At 41.5% G+C, this 19442-nt stretch overlaps 1 protein-coding gene across 1 annotated transcript in view; it reads right to left on the bottom strand.

Annotated features, from left to right (window-relative positions):
- The window catches only part of nav2a (neuron navigator 2a), an 80664-nt gene that overhangs the window by 60644 nt on the left and 578 nt on the right, over positions 1-19442 (bottom strand). Inside the window, exon 2 of the mRNA XM_088371391.1 lies at positions 18517-19070. Within this exon, the coding sequence (XP_088227517.1) occupies positions 18517-18597 (81 nt within the window). The 5' untranslated portion in view covers positions 18598-19070. The remainder of the gene's footprint in view (positions 1-18516; positions 19071-19442) is intronic.

The following is a 19442-nucleotide window of genomic DNA, read 5'->3' as shown; positions in this document are numbered from 1 at the left end:
CATTTCCATAATTTATTTACTATCGGGCCATTTGGAAAACGATAAATCCCCCGATGGGATCGCTATACTGTACAATTAAGTCTTTCATTTGACTGCTCACACGTCCTGCAATGCAATCAGTCTTTTATGATCCCGGTGCAACTTCGATGACAAATTTTATAGGCATTTGTGTGTGTGTGTGTGCTTCTACTTTACTGTAATTGCTTAAAATTAAACCACCGCTATGTTGGAGCTTCTAAATGACTTTTCCGCCTACTCTCCAGCAGATCATAAAAAAATCGTATGCAAGTGTCATCCAGCAACATATTTTTAGACACCAAATATATTTAACAATAGAAATGAGAATTACAAAAAAAAAATCTTCTCAGTTGCGTTGACCGCAAAAATTCAATATCACGAGAGCCATTCAGACAATATTAGACCTTGTACTGAACTACATCTCAATTCCATTTATTCTTTGTCAAGCTTTAATTTGATATCTCTCATGAGATTTGATTCACTTTAGTAAAAGGAAATTGAACAGAAAGGCAAAACTGTGTTCCACAACAACGTGAGCCTCGGTTACCATAGCGACGGGCCACTCTGGACATATTTAGGATTCAATTGCCTGTCAATGTGCACAAGCGTCAACATCTATGCTAGTATAACGTCACAGATCTGCTTCCGACCAGTTTGTCTCCACTGGCTGTGCACTTGTCATGTTGTTAATGAACGACAAGAAGAAACCTACACGGCGGTAATTCACGATGACAGATGCTTGGAGTGAAGCCACAGGGACCCGGTAATGGGTTTTCATCTGCGGACCTCTGGGGGTTCTTGAATAGCGCTGGTGCCAACAGAGTGGACTGGTAATTGTATCCTTGCTCTCGGTCAACTCTGGCCAATGTTTACAGTGGAGCTAATGTCGTTGCAGCTACGAATATAGCAAAATGTCAAAGGTAATGCAGCCATAATGTGTACAAATGGTCACTTTTAAGGATGAGTTGTCAACTCTGGATGTCGCTCAATTATTTTTAAACTTTCGTAGAGTCCACAGATTGATCAGACACAATTACTTGGTATGTAAATTAAAGGTGACAAATTCAGCTATCATGGAAGTGTGTGTGTGTGTGTGTAGTGGCTGGGCACTAGAGATAAAACTAAAATGATAAATGTCAAGCTGAGGGCTGGATGGTGAGCACATCCAGCGTCAAGAGTCGTTATTCCAGGAAGTCAAATCAGCTAGTTTTCCCTGAGGCATTTCCACATGAGAGCTCTTCATTTTCTACTCGCTGGCAGAAACGCCGCACACGAAGGCCAAAGCAGTCAGTCTCCGACAAAAAAAAACGGTGACAAGAGTGTAAAGGCAGCAAATGGACACGCTTGTCCATTGCATCAGTAAAGAAAACATCACTCCACTAAAAACATCAAATATGGCTTTCAGGGTGAGAGATGGTGAAATAGAAGCGAGAAGGAAAGCAACTTTGGAAGAGGTAGAGCAGACGGCTCACGTGAGGATTTCCTCCAATCCCAAAATGCTCTTTGTCCTGTCCGTCCTCACTTGCACTCATCTTGTGGCACCTTTGAAGTCGCTTTGCGTGTGTTGCCACAGGAAAGGGACGGATTGGGCAAATACAAGGTGGGGGGGGGTTCTGATTTATATTCAAAATCACACATACGCTGCACCTCTAGCAAAACTAAAATGAAAGAGAAATTTCACAAAACAAATGCAAGTGGAGACTTTAGCACCGCCGTGGGACAACGTTTCCGCGCAAGCGAGCGAGCTTTGGGACTCGAATGCATGTCAGGGAGATCTCGCTCGTTGCCCTTCGAGGCACGGGAGGCTTTCAAATCAAATTAGCTTTGATATTCCACGAGTTTTATCAGCAAACATCTGAAGAAATGCTCAGTGCCGTCACCGGTGCACACTGGAGACTTTGAAAAAGTAACACTCTGAAAAGAGAAATTATGACTTGTCAGACCTCAAGGGATGAGTGTGGAAGGCAAGGATGTCAAACTCATTTTTGTCTCGGGCCGCATCATAGTCATAGTTTCCTTCGGAGGACCATTATGACTGTCAATTCTGTACAGTATAGGCTACACAACAATCAGTGAATAGTAAAGACGGCTAAAATATTTTTAAAAATTGAATGGAAATAAAAACTGCTAGCAATAACTCTATTTCTAAAAAGTGAGCTAGATTTTTAATTTAGTATTGACACATGAAGTCGATTTGTCTTCGTGGGCCACATAAAATGATGTGGTGGGCCGTATCTGGTCCCCGGGCCACGGGTTTGAAACCTTTGGTTAAGTCTCACTCTACTTAACTATCAACACTAGAAAATGACCTTTTTGAAGTCTTACCTTTATTTATTTCTTACTGTTGGCCTCAAAGGCTTTATTTAATTCAACCTTTATTTTTACTATCTTTCTTTTACACGGCCACTACAAAAATCAGCCTCACCTTTTCCAAATCTCTCTGGACTATTTCAAAAGGCAACAAAATAATTGTTTGCGATTTTCCTGTGTTGTCTCTCGCAAGGCAACGTCCCTCCCAGCACTGGGGTTTCTACTTTTCCCAAGGGTAGACCTGGAGACATCATTAAATCCTGGTAAAAGCACCAGGAACCTCCCCAGTGGACCAAGGCCGCTTCATGTCACAAATTGCTAACAAAACACAAACAAACACGACGACACAGCACCCTCGGTCATGAAAACAAAGACTTCCTAAATAAATTCTTAAGATGGATTATTATCTTAAGTGGCTTTGCTGGAGTGAAGCAAATCTGATTGAGAACATGAAATATTTTTGAAATGTCCTGAAATTGTGACGCTCACTTTATCGAAAGGTTCTAGACTGAATGAGCCATTCGGTACTTCAGAGCTAACCTGCGGGGCGCTCACCACCCCCATAATTAAAGACATCATTTGTGTCATTTAATATTGATGTCGGGAAATGAAGACATGACCATTTGCCTGAGCTCATCTGGTTCTTTCATCTTTCACTTTTCTCACTTTGACACAGCCACGCGCACCTGAACATCTACAGGAGACGCCAAATGAAATATTTACAAGATCACTGGAGACTTCATTAACGACTAATTGATTCCATTTGTGGTTTTCTGATGTACACAAAATGGCTTTTAATACAGTTGGACAGAACTAGCCATGGTTCTGAGTCACAAGATAATTCGATTAATCCAGCTTGATTAAAGTCGAGGAACCAAAACAAGACTACAAGGCTCAAACAAACAGGTTGCAGAGTGGTGCGTAAAAACAATGGTCAATAGTTCCATTATTTAGTCCGGCGACGAGACGACTCTCCTACTTCAGTCGTTTCGGGAAAGATCTGAGAGTAGCTTCAGCAGTCGTATCCGAGACTCAGATTTATTCATATTTTTGCAAGCGAGCATAAAAGATCTGTAGCTACGGCGGGCCTTCGGAGGACTCGACTTCTCTGAGGGGGCTTCATTAGCCCGTGACAAAGAAACAAAAGCCGTGGAAGCTTTGCTTGCTAGGCAGCCTTCCACTCTTGACTTAGAACATTGTACGAAAGACCCTGCGTTGATTTGAAGGATACTTCGAAATGGTCACAATGGCCAGGGATCGAACCTCCAATCTCCGGCGTTGGGGGACCCCCACTTTAAATCTTTTCCTAAATGTGCTTTGCCTCTCATTCAAAGTCAGATGGGACAGATTGTGTCTTAGTGGAATGCATTAATGTGACAGTGATGAAACACCTTGGCTTTGCCAGTTTACTCACTTTGTCTTATTGACTCCGTTTATCTTCCTGTGCGCCGTTCTTATTAAACGGCCATATCACATGTGATCTTGCTTTGGGCGTCATCTTGTCACGTCCACGTGAAAGCCATTCTCCATCAGCCGGGGTAATGGGAGCACTTTGGTGCTGAGAGGCCAGCCGTCATTTTGGCGCTACAGGCCAATGCCTTCCCATTTGCCCATCACACAGGTTTCAAATCATCACTGTTAAAGGGCCCTGTCGTTTCAGGCGGGCTGCTTCTTCCTTCCACAATCCCATTGAGGGAAAGGAAGGCTAAACTACTGTATTTTCCAGAGTATAAGTCGCAGCAGCCATAAAATGCATCATAAAGAAGAAAAAGACATATCAGTCGCACCGAGTATAAGTCGCATTTTTTGGGGGAAATGTAGTTGATAAAATACAACACCAAGAACAGACATGTCATATTGAAAGGTAATTTAAAATAAAAATAGAATAGGCAACAACAGGCTGAACGGTACGGTATGCTAACGTTACACAAACAACCATAGCATAAATAACATGCTAACAAGTTTATCGAACTATCTGTGTCACTCCAAATCATTAAATCCAACGAAATCCTCTGTGTCACTTATAAACAACTCGTCTAACCCCGGAAATAGAAGATGTGGCGCTTCCTCGTCTACGTCGCTTACGTCAGACTCATCGTCAGTTGCAGTTCTAATTATCCCACAGGCCTAGAGCGCCCTCTAGCGGTTTAGTGTGAATGATACAATGTATTAATAATTTCACACATAAGGCGCTCCTGAGTATAAATTGCACCACTATGAAAAAAACCTGATTTATAGTCCGGAAAATACGGTAGTCAAATTTGAACAATAGAAATCACTCTAAATTTTTGGCGAGACAGGCTTTGTCCATACAGCGCCTCCCAAATGACCAAATGATCCCTTTTGCCAGCTATTTACTCATCAACCCAGCTGACAGCCGCGTCCCGGCCGCATCACTGTCAAGCGCACTATCAAGATCCCCTGCAGGGTGCTAATTGCCCGTGTCGTATAAATATAGCTCTGCGGAACCGTTACACAAACACACCCCAACGAGCAAATATTTCAGCCAGTCACCGCTGTGTGCCAAAGATCTCAGCAAATCCCTCCGGAGGCAGCTAGCAAACATAACTCCAAACAAAAAAAACATCTGCCAGCGCTGGCTGCCATCTTGGGTATTACTACAAAACAACAAGACCAAAAAATGTTTCTAGAGAGAAACAGGGATGAAAAAATAGACACTTCATAAGAATGATCCATAGCTGACTTTGGGTCAGAGGTCGGGCACGCCCCTACAACGTTTGCCAGTCAATCACAAACAGCAAAATGAGAAAGGTCTCCCGTCTGTCATAAATCTCCAGAGGTGTGTGAAAAGGTGGAACATAGAGGACCGCACCGTCAAGGCCAAGATTACAAGCCTAATCCAATGTTTGTCAGACACTCGCACTGATCCCTTAATCCCGACTGCTAAAGCGTCTCCAGTCAGATGGAGTGCCAGCAAACCAGCGTCGCCCCCACCTGAACCCCCCAAGACACAAACACCAGGATATGGAGACCAGCTGCCGCCCTCAGCTGTGTGGCAAATCTTTGTGTGTGTGCGCGTTGAGCTGAATAAATATGCATATACATGTGTGCGTTCACAGATGGCCAAAATGTGAATAACTACAAATCATGTCACAATACTCATTATCATATGAAATAAACCACGCAGAGTTGTTTTTTTTCCTTTTAAATATTATGACTGGTGGACCCATTTTATTCCAACATCCATCTTGGAGGAATAAAGAGATTTGGATGCCAACGTATCTGATTTTGAATTGTTTGAATGTACACTGGAGCATGCAAAACTGTGGAGGCTGCAAGGAAGTCAAAAAGATGAGGAAGTTGTCACACCCGTAAATAAATAAATCAATAAATAAAATCTGAATCCATCCACCCATCCATTTTCTGTACCAAACTTTTCTAAATAAAATGAAAAAATATATATATATACATGGATGCTTGTTCTGAAGAATTTAGCAATGCAATGAAGAGTCATAAAATTGTATACTGCCCACAAAAATCAAGTTTTTATCAGGGAAAAACGAGTAAAAATCCAATAGCAGCGTTCCTGGAAGAGGAATCCTGGGACTCGTAAGGAATGTTTGCAATAAAAGGCATGTTCAGCGCAGCGCCGAGGCTGTAAACTCTCTGCTGGTGAGGCGCACAATCAGCCCAGCCCAGCCCAGCCCAGCCCAGCGAGGAAAGCTGCTTCTCGTTTCCACATCTCGTGAAGTTTCATCATGTGGAACACCTACCTGGCTCTAAATATACATGTTGAATCTTGCAAGTGAAATATATTCAATTGAATTGAAAATGTAACATCACTGCCCTCTAAATCCATCGAAAACATATTCACCTTATGCCTAATGAGATTCCGCCCCCCCCACACTCTTCTCTCTTTGCTTGCTTCTCCTTCTGGGGTGGCCAGAAATGCCATTCCAACACTTTCCATTCTTTCACATTAGCGCTAATTAAAAACAGTAGGCATGGGCCTCCCCTATATACGTCGACGGTATGTACACAGTGTGTAGGTGGCGCCGAAACTCTCATTTTAGCAGCCAACGGGCATTTACACTTGAAAAAACAAAAGTTAGCAGTGGGAGTGAAATGATGTCGTTATGGAAACAAAAGCTCAAATGTGAGGAATCGAATCTGCAATTCTGATATTCCTGTATCAGTATGCTGTGATGCAAACACAATATTTTACAAAAGTTTAGGTTTCAACCTTTGATTTATAGACATTTTCTCATGATCAGCGTCAGGCTAAAAAAGTGGTAAGGCCTAATGTGACTTCCCCACATTTTTTTGTCCTTGCCTCCAGAAAAAAAAAAAAGTATTGCCGTCATAAGATGGGCGGCCAAACTGAGAGCACAATGCTGTGGGCAATGACAATTTATATTCTATAAGGACACCCATCTTTTTTTAGTCGTGTAAGATGTTGCGTATTAACATATCAAACAAGTGGAAATGAACACCCTCCCCCCATCCCCATATTTTTTTTCCCTTTCCGCTTCATCTCGTCCACCTTAACCTAACGTGAACCCCCCACCGGGCAGAGTTTATTTAGCACATACTGTGCCTTCTTTTCTTATTTATGGCTTCCACCAAAATTTGTCATCCACTCGACTGGCTGGACTGGTCCAGACTACATACGGGATGCTAACCTGTCACATTTAATGAGGCTTCAATCGCATCCAAATGGGCATGCATGGCTTGGAAAAGGGGGTTGGTGGGGGGGCGGATTCAGCACTGACAACCCTTTGCTTGTGATCGATGACAAATGGAGGATGAAGAATATCAGAGGATTCCTGATTTCTGCGGGGAATAGCCTCACTTCAGAAACTGCCGGGAACTGAAACTTACACTTATTGTACACTAATACAAATATAATATAAACTATAATATATGAATAAAAAAATATAGTATATATATTATTTCATTATTCTTTTTTATTCTTTTTTTATTCTTTTTATTCTTTTTTATTATTAATCGTTATAATTATTATTATTCTTTATTTATTATGTATTATTAGTTTTTATTCTACTTTTTATTTTATTATTTAATTTATATATATATATATATATATATATATACGTACACAATAAAAAAAATATAATAATATAATACAAAATCTCAGAACGCCAACCAAACCCATGTCAACGTGCTTTCTCACTGCAGATAATTTGAACCAAATGAGTTCATAGGAATTCGATTCTGCCAGCAGCTCGAGTTTCTTTCAAATAATTGCAAGCGTGCAGTGCCAACCCTAAGGTATACCACCTGCTCTGACACCCCCACCGGCATCCGCCGACCTCCCACACACTCGCACAACGAGAGTGCTCGAGGGCTCAGGGAAACACAAACAAATGAGAGAAAAAAAAAAGCACAATTCGGGAAACACACTGTGACATGAAAATTGGTCGCTCACAATGAAACGCTGAGGGGATTTTTAACAGCATAACATCAAGACAATTGCACTGTAAAGACACACTGACAACATGAAGTGCACGGCGTGCAGCTGCAGATGAAACATCTCGAGAAGACAGCGATGACAACATACAATTAACGTGACGGGAGAATGAGGAGTGACGGCTTCTTCAAACAGAGGAATGAAAAGCGGAAAATTGTGGGCTCTGTGACACACGAAGATAAATGTAAGATGGCTGACGAAACAAATACATGCATTGTTGTACTCTGTTGGTATATTGTGCGAGTGGGCAGCTCAGATTTGAAATGTGTTAAATGTTTTGCAGAGGATAAACAATATGTGTCTGACTTATATTGTCTGTCTACATGTGTTGATGCACCGTTTGTTTGAATTTCTGCTGGTTAAAATTCTCGTTAGCTTGTCTATGGCGTTTACCATTACGTGTTAGCATTAAGGTAGCGGAAAAAGTTTCTATTGTAATTCTATTTATTTTATATCTGGCTTAGCAGCAAACTTCAATTGTGTATGGCAATAAACAGCTCAAATATTTTTTTTAGAGGAAATATCTCTGCCAAACTCCTGCCCATCACTGCCAGCATGCAGCGCTCGTATCAAAGTTCTGTTTATAAGTCAAAGTAGAAAAATGGGTGTCTTGAAAAAGTCAAGTCAGTGCATATGCATCACTGCAAATGACCCAAAGGAGAAATGGAAGGATTGTTATTGCATATGAAACAGCAATCTAATTACGGATGACATTTTCATAAGAAACGCATTTTAACATCTACCTGGGGGGTGTTGGTGGAAATAGTCGGCATACAAAGAGTCTGCAACATGAGCGGAAAGACTCCCTTGGTCAATGTAATTGTCCTCGATATGCACAAATGTCACTGAGAAAAAGGAACTACATCAACAAGATGACATTGTGTAGGAAAATGAAAGCCTTGCCAATGGAGGACTGGCGTCACCTGCCCAGTGAAGAACAGACACTTCCAGGGACCCCCATGATAAATATATAATGGTGCAGGAAAGGAGCTGCACGAGTGAGGGATGAGGTTTTTATGATGCTCGTTTCATTATTCATGAAGAAGATGAGCTTTCGAGGATGCTTGCCTTATTGTTGCCGAGCTGGTATATTCAATGGCCAGATCCCACGTGCACAAATTCATTGACTGCTGCTCAAAGGGTTTCCCAGCTACATGTGGTTATTGCTTCCGATGGAAAGTAGAGACTTTGCCCCCCCCCGCCCTCCAAAAAAAGAGCCCAATTTGTTAGTGTCATAAAAGATGCAGTTAAAAAAAAAAAGAAGCAATGCGGTGCTAAAAATTCAATAGCTCATGTCATCACATTGAAGGATCTAACGCAGACATTTAAATATTTTATTAGTCTCCCACCTATCACAAGCCAAAGTGAAGGCAGCCCCTGATATAATTCAGTTTTAAAGAGACTAACCATTTTTACAGGATGCTAAACTTGAAAACGATATGCTTTTCAGGAGGCATGATTAAAAAAAGAAAATAAATAAATAATATAAAATCTAATAATATATATATATTTTTTAATCTACTTGAGACAGAAATGAGGAAAAAAAGATGTTTGCTTTGGTAAGCGCAGAGCAGGATTGAAGCGGGTTACGCGGCCCTTCAACCAGCACTATCGACATCTTGATCTGCCTTCAGCTCAATCTACGGGTCCTTCCCTTTCCCAACTCTCTGGAGAGTCTGGAGGAGATGGCATTAAGACCATGTTGATATTCCGAGAAGGTTACACTGTCTGGGTCGCCACAATTACCCCGGGAGGCGAAGAAAGGCGACAAACCGATGAGCAGATACCAAAGCAGAAGACAAACCAGGAAATCCAAAGCTAGACTTTGGCTCATGCATTTGCAAGCGAGACACTTTGGTTTTCCAAGCACACATTGTGTCTCCGAGTAAAACCGAGAGCCTCTCTGCTGCCACGCACGGCCGACACTCTGTGATGGCAGAACATGAATACGTGATTACGCTCGGGCGAACAAACAATGGATGCTGTTTCCTTTCATGTGGCCTCTTTGCTCCGAAAAAAGAAACACGGGCAGAGACACTTCATGAGAAACCAACTCAAAGACAAGCATGCAAGTAATGGAGCAGACACTTCCGAGGACTTCACAATGGCTTCAATAGATGTGATTTTTTTTTTTCGATACTGACTAATAACCAGCCTATTTAGTATGTTTGCAGTTGGGGGGTAGTTCCTGTTTGATTAAATCAGAAGATGGAAAAGTCAGATGATGGGAGTCAGACAGTAGTCCCATTGTTTGCATTAGAGTGCTAGTTTTGGAGGCTAAAACAGTCATTTGGGTTTAAAATGTAAAATATTGACATACAATATTAGTTAGCACAACAAAGCAAGCAAGCTGTTTCCTCCATAAACAATTTGCTGAGTTTTTTTTTTTTTTTACTTCTAGTTCTGGAAAAACTTATTTCTTTGTTGAAAATGCAGGAAAGACAATTTTCACATCAGCAAACGATTTGTTGCCTTGAAATTTTGAGTTGGTCCAACTTTCCTTTCATTTTTTTTTTTTTATTACTGAGCCTACTTGAAGGGATTTTTTTTTTTTCTTTCTTTAAGGGAGTGAGAAAAAATCTAACCATCGCCTGTGTTCATGTGTGTCGAATCCCAAGCCGTCTTTCAAACACGGCTGATTCATCGAAATGTTAACCCCTCAGCCAGGTGTCCAACTCCCCCGCTGCCAGCCTATTAGTCCGTATGAAGTGGGCATGTTTCAAAAACGTTATGCTACTGCAGCCTGTGTAAATCAGTGGAACAGGGTGAGGAGCCTGGGGGGCTTGTTCACACCGAGTCGCTCGCGGGAAATCAATGGTGAGGGGAAACAAAGCTCTTCATAAACGTGAATGGCCTACACAGATAGAAAGAGTCAAAGTAGGGAAAGAACAGTGGAATGCTAATTGGCGGGGGAAGCAGGGAGGAATTTACGATAACCCATGAAAAGGTTGGAATTAGCTAAAAAAAGATAAAAACACAGCATAGAAAAAATTTGAAACGTCTTAATTGATATCAGTGACAACAAGTTTGCAGCTAAAAAACTTCAAATGGTGCAAGTCACATGCAAATTGTAGAAGCCTTGTGTAAATGTTCTCTCGCAATGATAAATGAATGTCGTCAATCACAGGCACAGCACGTGCATGGAAATTGCACACCTGGGTCACTTGAGATGAGTAAAAGTGCATCGGAGGAAAAATCAATTTGGAACCTTCCCTTAGCCATCCGTGGCTTTTCCACCCCACATGCCATTTGGCTCCGCTCTCCTCGATTTACATATCAATGTCTTCGCTTATCTTTGGCAAAGGTCTTGTGGGCTGCTGGAGTGGACATGCGGAATGTGAAAATTATTATTCACATTTGTCTGCGTGAGATAAACAAGAGAATCTGAGCGTGTTTCGAAAACAAATGGCAAGACTGTCAATTTAACACCTCCACAAGAGATGGTTTGATCTTCTACTTCCAACTCCAGCTCTTGTGGTTTAAAGTTCAAAGCTTTGGGTGAAACGTCGGGCGGATGACTCAAGAACTTTGGGGTGAACTCAGGTTGACTTGCAGCTGCTTGCCCCGTTGTTACATCACCGTGCTGCATTTAAGGACAGCTGAGATTTTCACAATGAATGAAAACAGTCCCGTAGTGTAGTTTAAAAATAGCTTTTGTTTTTTTTTGGGCTCCGCAATGTAATTACAGACGTGCTGATCTTTGAATGTGATTTCTGCATGTTAATGGTTAAAAAAAAAAAACAGCCAAATCTCTCCCAATGCACCTGAACATGATGAATAAAAGATTGAATTGCCTTCATGAAATTGCCAATTAAGATGCTCCCTTGCCAGGCATATGCTGCGGAAATATCTAATCATGACACAAAGTCAGGAGCGACGGAGGTTCAATAAATTACGCGGGATCAGCGAAGGAAAAAGAAATCGAACAAGCAATCTTCCATTTGTTAAATCTGCCTCGCTGTTTGGATAATTTCATCACGGCTCACCAGTTTTCTGAAGGTGAGCCGTGATTGGTTGTGACCTGTGATGTCATTTTCAGTGGACAGCTAGTGGCAAAATGGCCGCCCAGTCCGATGGTTAACACCAGGTCGATTATTCTACAAAGAAATAATTCATCTTAACACTAGTTGGGTTGCACAGAACATATTATTAAAAAAAATTGAGCCGTGATTGGTTGTCATCTGGCAACTATGATGTCATTTTCAATGAACAGCTAGTGGCAAAATGGCCGCCCAATGAGCGGAATAAAAACAAGTTGATTCTGCCTGTTTAATTCATATTCCATAAATCATTCATCTTAACACTAGTTGGGTTGTTACAATTTGTTTTTACTTGGACAAATGCTCCTTGTCCCTCATCACCATCTTATATGTGAACATGGGGAATGAAAAGAAATATTGCATCCCTCATGCATTCACACATTTGCGATGGTGGAGGTGAAGCATTTCGCACTGCATTTGAATGGGCTGTTTTCCATACGCCACAACGGGACCGTTATCGCCAACCCAACGCTGAGATAGGGCTCGGGCTTTATTGCATTTCCATGGAGCAGAGTGTTTCCCGTTCCTTATCTCGGGCAGCTTGCGGTGATCCTTCACCGGGGGCTTACACCTCTCATCAATTCTGCCCATCGCTCCGCTGAACGCCCAAGCTTTGATTGGCTGCCAGTAGAAGCAGCCGCGGAGGAACCAAGTTCTCATTGGCTCGATTGTGTTCTTCATTAGAGAAGACCTGGACGGAAGGCTGACCCCAGTGCATGTTGTGATAAATGGATTTTGCTTTTCCCTCACACAACACGTATGGACACACATCTGCGCATGCTCAAGCTCTCTTGTGAATTGAGCATTAAATCTAGAAAAGAGCTGCTTGCAGCCTTGAGCTGGAGAACCTTGAAGCACAAGTGCTCACCAAAGGGCAAATTGAGAAAAGCAAAATCTGAACGGCCTCATTTGCTTTCCTGAAGAAGCAGAGGCCTTTGATTTTGGCAAGAGCTGCTGAGCCCAATGTGACCTTGACCGAGTGTTCTCAACGGACAAAAAGTATTTTCCAGTATGAATCGAGTCTAGCTAGAAAACGAGTGCATAGATGCTGTGTGTGTAAAAATATGACATTTAATTTGCTACATGTATAAATGAAGTAGGCTAAAAATGTGTATTTATTTTTATTTATTATTTTTTTATATTATATATTTTCTCTATATTATTTATATTTATCTATTTATATATATTTATATTATTTATATTTTTATACTATGCATAAATGAAGTAGCCTAAAAATGTGTATTTATTTTTATATATTTTTATATATTTTTTAACCAGTATGCTGCTGCTGCTGCTGCTGTGAAGATTGAAACATACAAAGCACACGTTTGCTCACAACACAACAACAACATGCTGCCGTTGCACATTTGCGTGTTGAAGTGCTTTGAGTTTTATCTCAGTCTGCACAATGCATCAAGGGAGGCCGACATCTGAGCTTCTGAGTCAGACCAGACGCCATCATTGGAGCCGTTATCAGCGCAGCTCCAGGAGGTCAAAAGCCTCACTTTGCCGCTTCAGCCAACCTGTACCGTCATTCAAGAGCTGGAGAGAGAAGCTCTTGGGGTTTTTTAAGGTTTTTAACCATCGACGCAAAAAACATTTGGGATTGAAGACACCAAAACCAATAAATAATATTTTGCCACAGTTGGGCTGCTTATTGATGCATTTGTCTCCGCCTGACCAAACAAAACTGTAAATCACTAATGCTGCTATGCACTGATGTTGCCTTCATGTAAATTAATTACTCAAGGAAGCTATGCTCGTTTAGATCAATATTTGTGCAAACATTGGCCGCGACCGACACGTTAGACTGCGTACCCATTTATCATAATTAAGCGACCGTTGCGAAAGATAATATCAACCGAAAAATATTGTACATAATTAAGGTTTTATTATGGAAAAGCATGTACTTGCTGCTCAGATCTAATACTGTGATACTATTTCATTAATTGAAGTATCACCAAGGGTGTTTGCATACATTCCAGACTATTTACCACGGGACTCTGGTCTTGTGGCTTAACTAATGATCTTAATGAGATCCACATCTGGCATGCCAGCAAATTGCAAACATATTTCACAAAATTGCATACGTGACATTGAGAGAATATGAGTCGCATGTTCTGGATGTCATACAGAAAAAATATGCACTATTTTGTGGAGGTAAGCTACTGGCAAAGAGTTGACTGAGACTCTCCAACAACAACAACAACAAAAAAAATCAATCCATCAAAAATCAGGATCATAAGGAGACAATTAGCTTCTGGATTTTTTTTTTTTTTTACATCATTACAGTAATTAATATTAAAATGATTTGCCTCGGTTTTGGAAGAACATGTTCCCGAATGCTAAAATGATCAATCAACCATGAAGAACGGCCAAATTAGGCAGTCTTCGCTTGCTTCCTGGATTAATATTTGATCAGCTACAACTCTCGATGCTATCGATTAAAATTCTTATTCGCTCTTCTCATTGATCCCCACAAACTGTGATCGCTGTTTATATGAACACACATCTACACACAACCTCTGAATGTCAATTAGAATTAATTGTAAAAGGCTTAAAAGCATTTAGTGCTTTGTAATGAGATGGTGGTGAGACTACTGTCAGTTAAAAATAAAGCAACTGATCGTGAATGGGGATACATTGTGTGTGTATGTAGGTGTGTGTGTGGTTTGTGGCGTGCATAAGTAAAGACTCTGTCCCGCTCATAAGACTTCCATTAAGAGCTAAGGTTGCATGACGGCGACGTCCTTCTGCACCATGTTGAATGACCTCAGGCTGAACATCCGAGCAGCCAAATAAAAGCCCAAAGCAGAATTTGATCCGATGGAAAGCAAGTTCACCTGCTTTTATTTGATATTCTGTCAAAGGGGGCGGGGTTAGAATAATCATCAGTTGGGGTTGCCTTGGATATAACCTCACGAAGACTGATGAGTTTGCGCTTTGGAAAGGACAAGGCACCGACGATCACGTTGATCCCCTTGATCTTCTGGTTCTCACATCCATCTTGGAGATGGCGGAGGGGAACCAGGTGTTAGTGATCAAGAACCTTTCGCTTGGTCTTTGACTTCAAGCCGGAGGCCACAGTCTAGCCCGGCAGCTGTGCATACGACACACCTGGATCAATAACAGCAGAGGGCCTCTATTGATTATGTGCGTAATTGATACGAGACTTGGGGGTCGTCGTGGAAGAGACGGCGAAGTGAAGCCGACCCGAATTCAAGTCAACATAATATTGTCTCCTCCCAGTCTGGACAATAAGAACGTGTCTCCATGGTAACAATATAGCCTCGTTATTGCAATGGCAAAGGTCACGTGAGGGCCAGGTTGAGGAGGAAGTCATTGAAAGTCCCTTGCACGTAGTGCTGACGAGACCTAGGACGAATTAGGAACGCAGAGCACATATTCACTGAGATCGTTTTGATCTGCAGGGTTGTCAAGGCTGTGGTGGAGATTATTATATTGATTCTCAGCTGCACATATGATGCAATATTCTGCTGTCTGATAGGAGGAGCTGCAAAAAAAAAAAAAATCCGAAGGAATGCTCCAAATCCTTGTACAATTACTAAGCTAAAATGTGCCATTCATTTCAATTGATCGCTTCAGATGGTGTCACATGACAATGATGTGTTTTAATGCCGAGCTTAGTGCTCCCCGAGGAACCAAATGACTCAATTACAGCATGTCTGCAAAAATCATGCAAGGGCTAACAATTTGCCGAGCTCGGAATGACCTCCTGGGGCTAATCCTCAAGATGGCCAGATCCTATGTAATACGAATATCAAATAAGATATCAACGGGAAGTTATAATATATTCATATTTATTCCAAACAGAAATGCTAGATTCCTCACATCTGGAATAACTACAATTACAAAAAAAATGAAGCTTTTTTTCCCCATGTTTACAAGCATGCAAATTCACTAATCAACTTTGACACGTTGTCCTTATAAGGAAGAAAAACAGGATTCGAGTTAGAATACTGTAAGCTACTTTTTTTTTTTTTTTTTGTTTAATCTATTTAAAACACTGAGTTGACTTCTTTTCCAGCAGAGTGAGCCGGACCATCACACACCCTGCTGGGGGCATCGCTCACAGCAGCATTTCTCTGCTCACACTCCACACACTCACGGAAATAGAACATTGGAAACTGCCACCGAGAAAGAAATAAAAAAATATATATATGTGTATAAAAAAATATTTAAACAATTTAAAGAATGATGATGATGATCATTATATATATATATATATATATGACCCTCCTGACTGACTTTTGTCCTGAAACATTTTTTTTAACAATTTTTTAACTTCATTTTAATGCTGGCGACTATAGACCCCGTTTTCTAAATGTTAGTACGTATCTATGAGGCAATCATTTTGATTTGCAAAAGTCAAGCACAAAAAGCATCCTGGTCTCAGCCACCTGTCCTTCATCCTCCCTCAGAGCGCAGGGTGACGGCCAGATGGCTTTAGAGGGGCCGAGCGGCCTCCCGACTGCAGCATCTCACCCGACCCCACCCCCAACGCTTCAACTGGGGTCCCACCTCCGCCCACTGACCCGCGTCCAAAGCCCCCCAACACTTGTCAGTGCTGCATGAATGGGCTAACGTTGTCTTTCAGCAAAACAAACGCTGGCTCGCTCTCTTTTTGCAGCTGCCTGCTTTGCTTTGCAAGGAATGCTTTAAGGAACACTTGTTTTCCTCGGGGGGGGGGGGGGGGGGGGCATGTTTATGCAATTTGAATACAAAATTGCCCAAAAACTTTTATCTATTACAAACCAGTATGTCACTTTTGCCAAGGCTAAAAACACTCGCCAGTCTCTTTGCTCGAATTCGTTTCAGATAGCACAAGACAATCAATCAATCAAGCCCTTCTCAATGATAAATTGTCAGCTCCTTCAAAGCTTTCCCCTTTCTCGGCGACAATCCAACCAATGACTAAAGCTTTGGCCGACAATTGGCAGCAACTTCTTACTGAAAATGCAGAGCTGCTCAAAGAGCAATCAATCTGAATTTAATGCACAATTTGTCTTCACGGGCCACATAAAAGGATGTGGTGGGCCGTATCTGGCCCCCGGGGCCTCGAGTTTGACACATGTGGTTTAGAGAATTTGATCAACAATTTAGCAAAGTCAAACAACTTTCCATCCATATCATGGAAGCTCCTCTGACTATAAAGATATGAGCAAAAAAGAAATCAAGAATACTGCAGTATTCTGTGCCAGTATTGCGATTCTTCACATTTTAGGAGAGCCAAGCAGTCAGCAGCACACCCATTTACGGTACATCTCATTATCGTCAAGAAACTCACCCATCAAACACCACCTAATGAGCAGTCAGTCATGACAAGAGGAAATAATACATTTGCAACGATTCTGATTGAACAATTAGCGTCAAATTTTCCTTCCCCCAAAACAAATTCATCTGCCATGTAATGTCAAGATCTTTATTTTACATTCTCAAAACCTACTGTACACATTTTATTTGAATTTCCAGTACAGTATCTTTGTTACTCAGGTAATGTACGCTAAAATGAGCAATTTCAAACTGACTCAAATGTAATATAGGGTTCGTTTGTTATGAGAAGAAATCTATTTAAATTTCCAACATTCTATTGTTGAGGTTATCTGAAGAGGTTTGAAGATGCTAATGGACTCCCAAGTGAGAGCGTTGGATCATATCTAAAGCCTTGAAGTCACCCAGTGAGATGTTTCGACATTCTCTGCTCTCCATGATTGCTACTTCAAAAAAAATGATTGTGGGGCGCAGTGGAGCTAGGAAAGCCACAAAGTGAACAAAATCCAATTACCATGCGCCGGTGCCGGTATCACGTATAGAATCTTGAACTCACGCAGTCGAGGTAATTGTCAGGGGGATATGAAACCTCTCGTAATACTCCGATAATATACAATCTGCCATATTGGCTCTTTCAATTGACTTGGCTCAGGTGAGCATCAGCTCGGTCTAATTCCCGGGTGAGTGTCCGACCTCATCTCGCTTTTGAGGAGGCCGCGAGGCTTCAAAAGGAAACGACACGTGTCGCTTCGGATAACTCATTGAGCGTACGAGAAGGGCAAAAACTCAATTTGTGAATGGTATTAGGTTTGGTCGCCATGGTAACCGCAAAGCCACTTTGGCTGGGATTACATAAATATCAAGCCTCGGAGAACACAGGACACAAATGCTTGTGTCATTTTGCATCTGCGGATGCTCGGCTTTATGGATGCGGCGCTTCATATTCATGTTGGACATATTCCCAAGTGAGTAATTTCACAAACAGATCAATAATTTCAAATTATAAAGTGACTTCAACAGCAACGCATAAAGGCCACACCCTAACATAAGCACAATAAACTGCACATGAAAAGGAGGAAAGGACCCAAACTAGTTATTCATTACGATAATTCAAACGACAACGAGAATCATATTCAACAGCGTGGAAAATGCCGAGCAAAGCTGAAAAGGAGAAAAGGAGCCACTTCATCCATCTTGGTGGAAGGCCCAAGTAATCCTACACAACCGCAAAGCGTCACAAGACGACCTCAGCGATTCTTCATGCTTTCACCACCGTTTTAGTTTGGAATTTGTCTTGTCATACTTTCTGGTTCATGTTGACTTCTTTGAAAAAGATATTTCTTTGCAAATATATTCACAGTGTAAAAGCCATGTGAGATCTTACACAAAAAAAAAATGAGAACTCACCCTTTTTTGGTCCTCCAAGCCATGCTGGACAGTTCTCCTCCTGGAGTGCTGTTTTGCACAAACTTCTGCCCCAGCCTCCATCTTCCCATAATATTCACGCTGGTGCACAGGTCGTCAAGTGAAATACACACTCACGGTATTTCGATCCCACTCGATTCGTTGCAGCGGAGCGTGAACATGGATCCGAAAAATGTCTGTCCATCAACTTTGCTTCATTAAATAGGTGAGAGTTAATCTCGGAGAGGGTCCTGCCTCAGCCGCCAGCCGTGACACACGCATAGCGTTCCTTCACGGTTTCTTGGCGCGGTTCTCGGTCTGGCCTGAAGTGAGCGTCAAGGCAGATGAAGAAAATCAGAGAACGGCGGGGTTCTCCTCTCTTCCAAGACCGCCATCGAGATTTTGCAGGGTATTATGATCATAATCCTTTCTTTTGGACAAGAGTCAGTGAGGAACACATGGGCGGGCCTCAGATGCTCCTAAGTAGCATTCGCCAATTATGAAAGACAACACGCAAAAGCTGGTGCCACTCTCAAAGGTCCGGCAGGGAGCAGCTGCTTGAGTAGAGGAAGACAATAGGCGAAGCAAAACAATTAGACATCTCAAAAGAGATGAACACAATCGTGATCAAAAGTCTACAATTAGTGGACCACTATTTTGGGATTCAGAACTAACTTTCAGCAGTCATATTAAATCAATCACTAAATTAAATGTCAATTTTTTTAGGTCGCCCACTGAGGCAATCTTATATACAAATATTGACATCAACATATTATTAGCGCTGATATATATTTATTGTTGCATTAGTTAGGTAGCCTCCCAGTCTTTCGTCTGATTTGTAGGGTGTATAATCTATCAAAGTAATTCTAATTTGCATAAATTCATTTTGAGTCATATATTAGGAGACATGTAGAAAACACAAAGCAAAT

The sequence above is a fragment of the Syngnathus floridae genome, chromosome 3, assembly GCF_059516105.1.
Source record: "Syngnathus floridae isolate MCC-2025c chromosome 3, RoL_Sflo_1.0, whole genome shotgun sequence".
Lineage (NCBI taxonomy): Eukaryota > Metazoa > Chordata > Actinopteri > Syngnathiformes > Syngnathidae > Syngnathus > Syngnathus floridae.
Note: the sequence above shows the minus strand (reverse complement) of the source record. Positions and strands in the feature narration are given on the sequence as shown.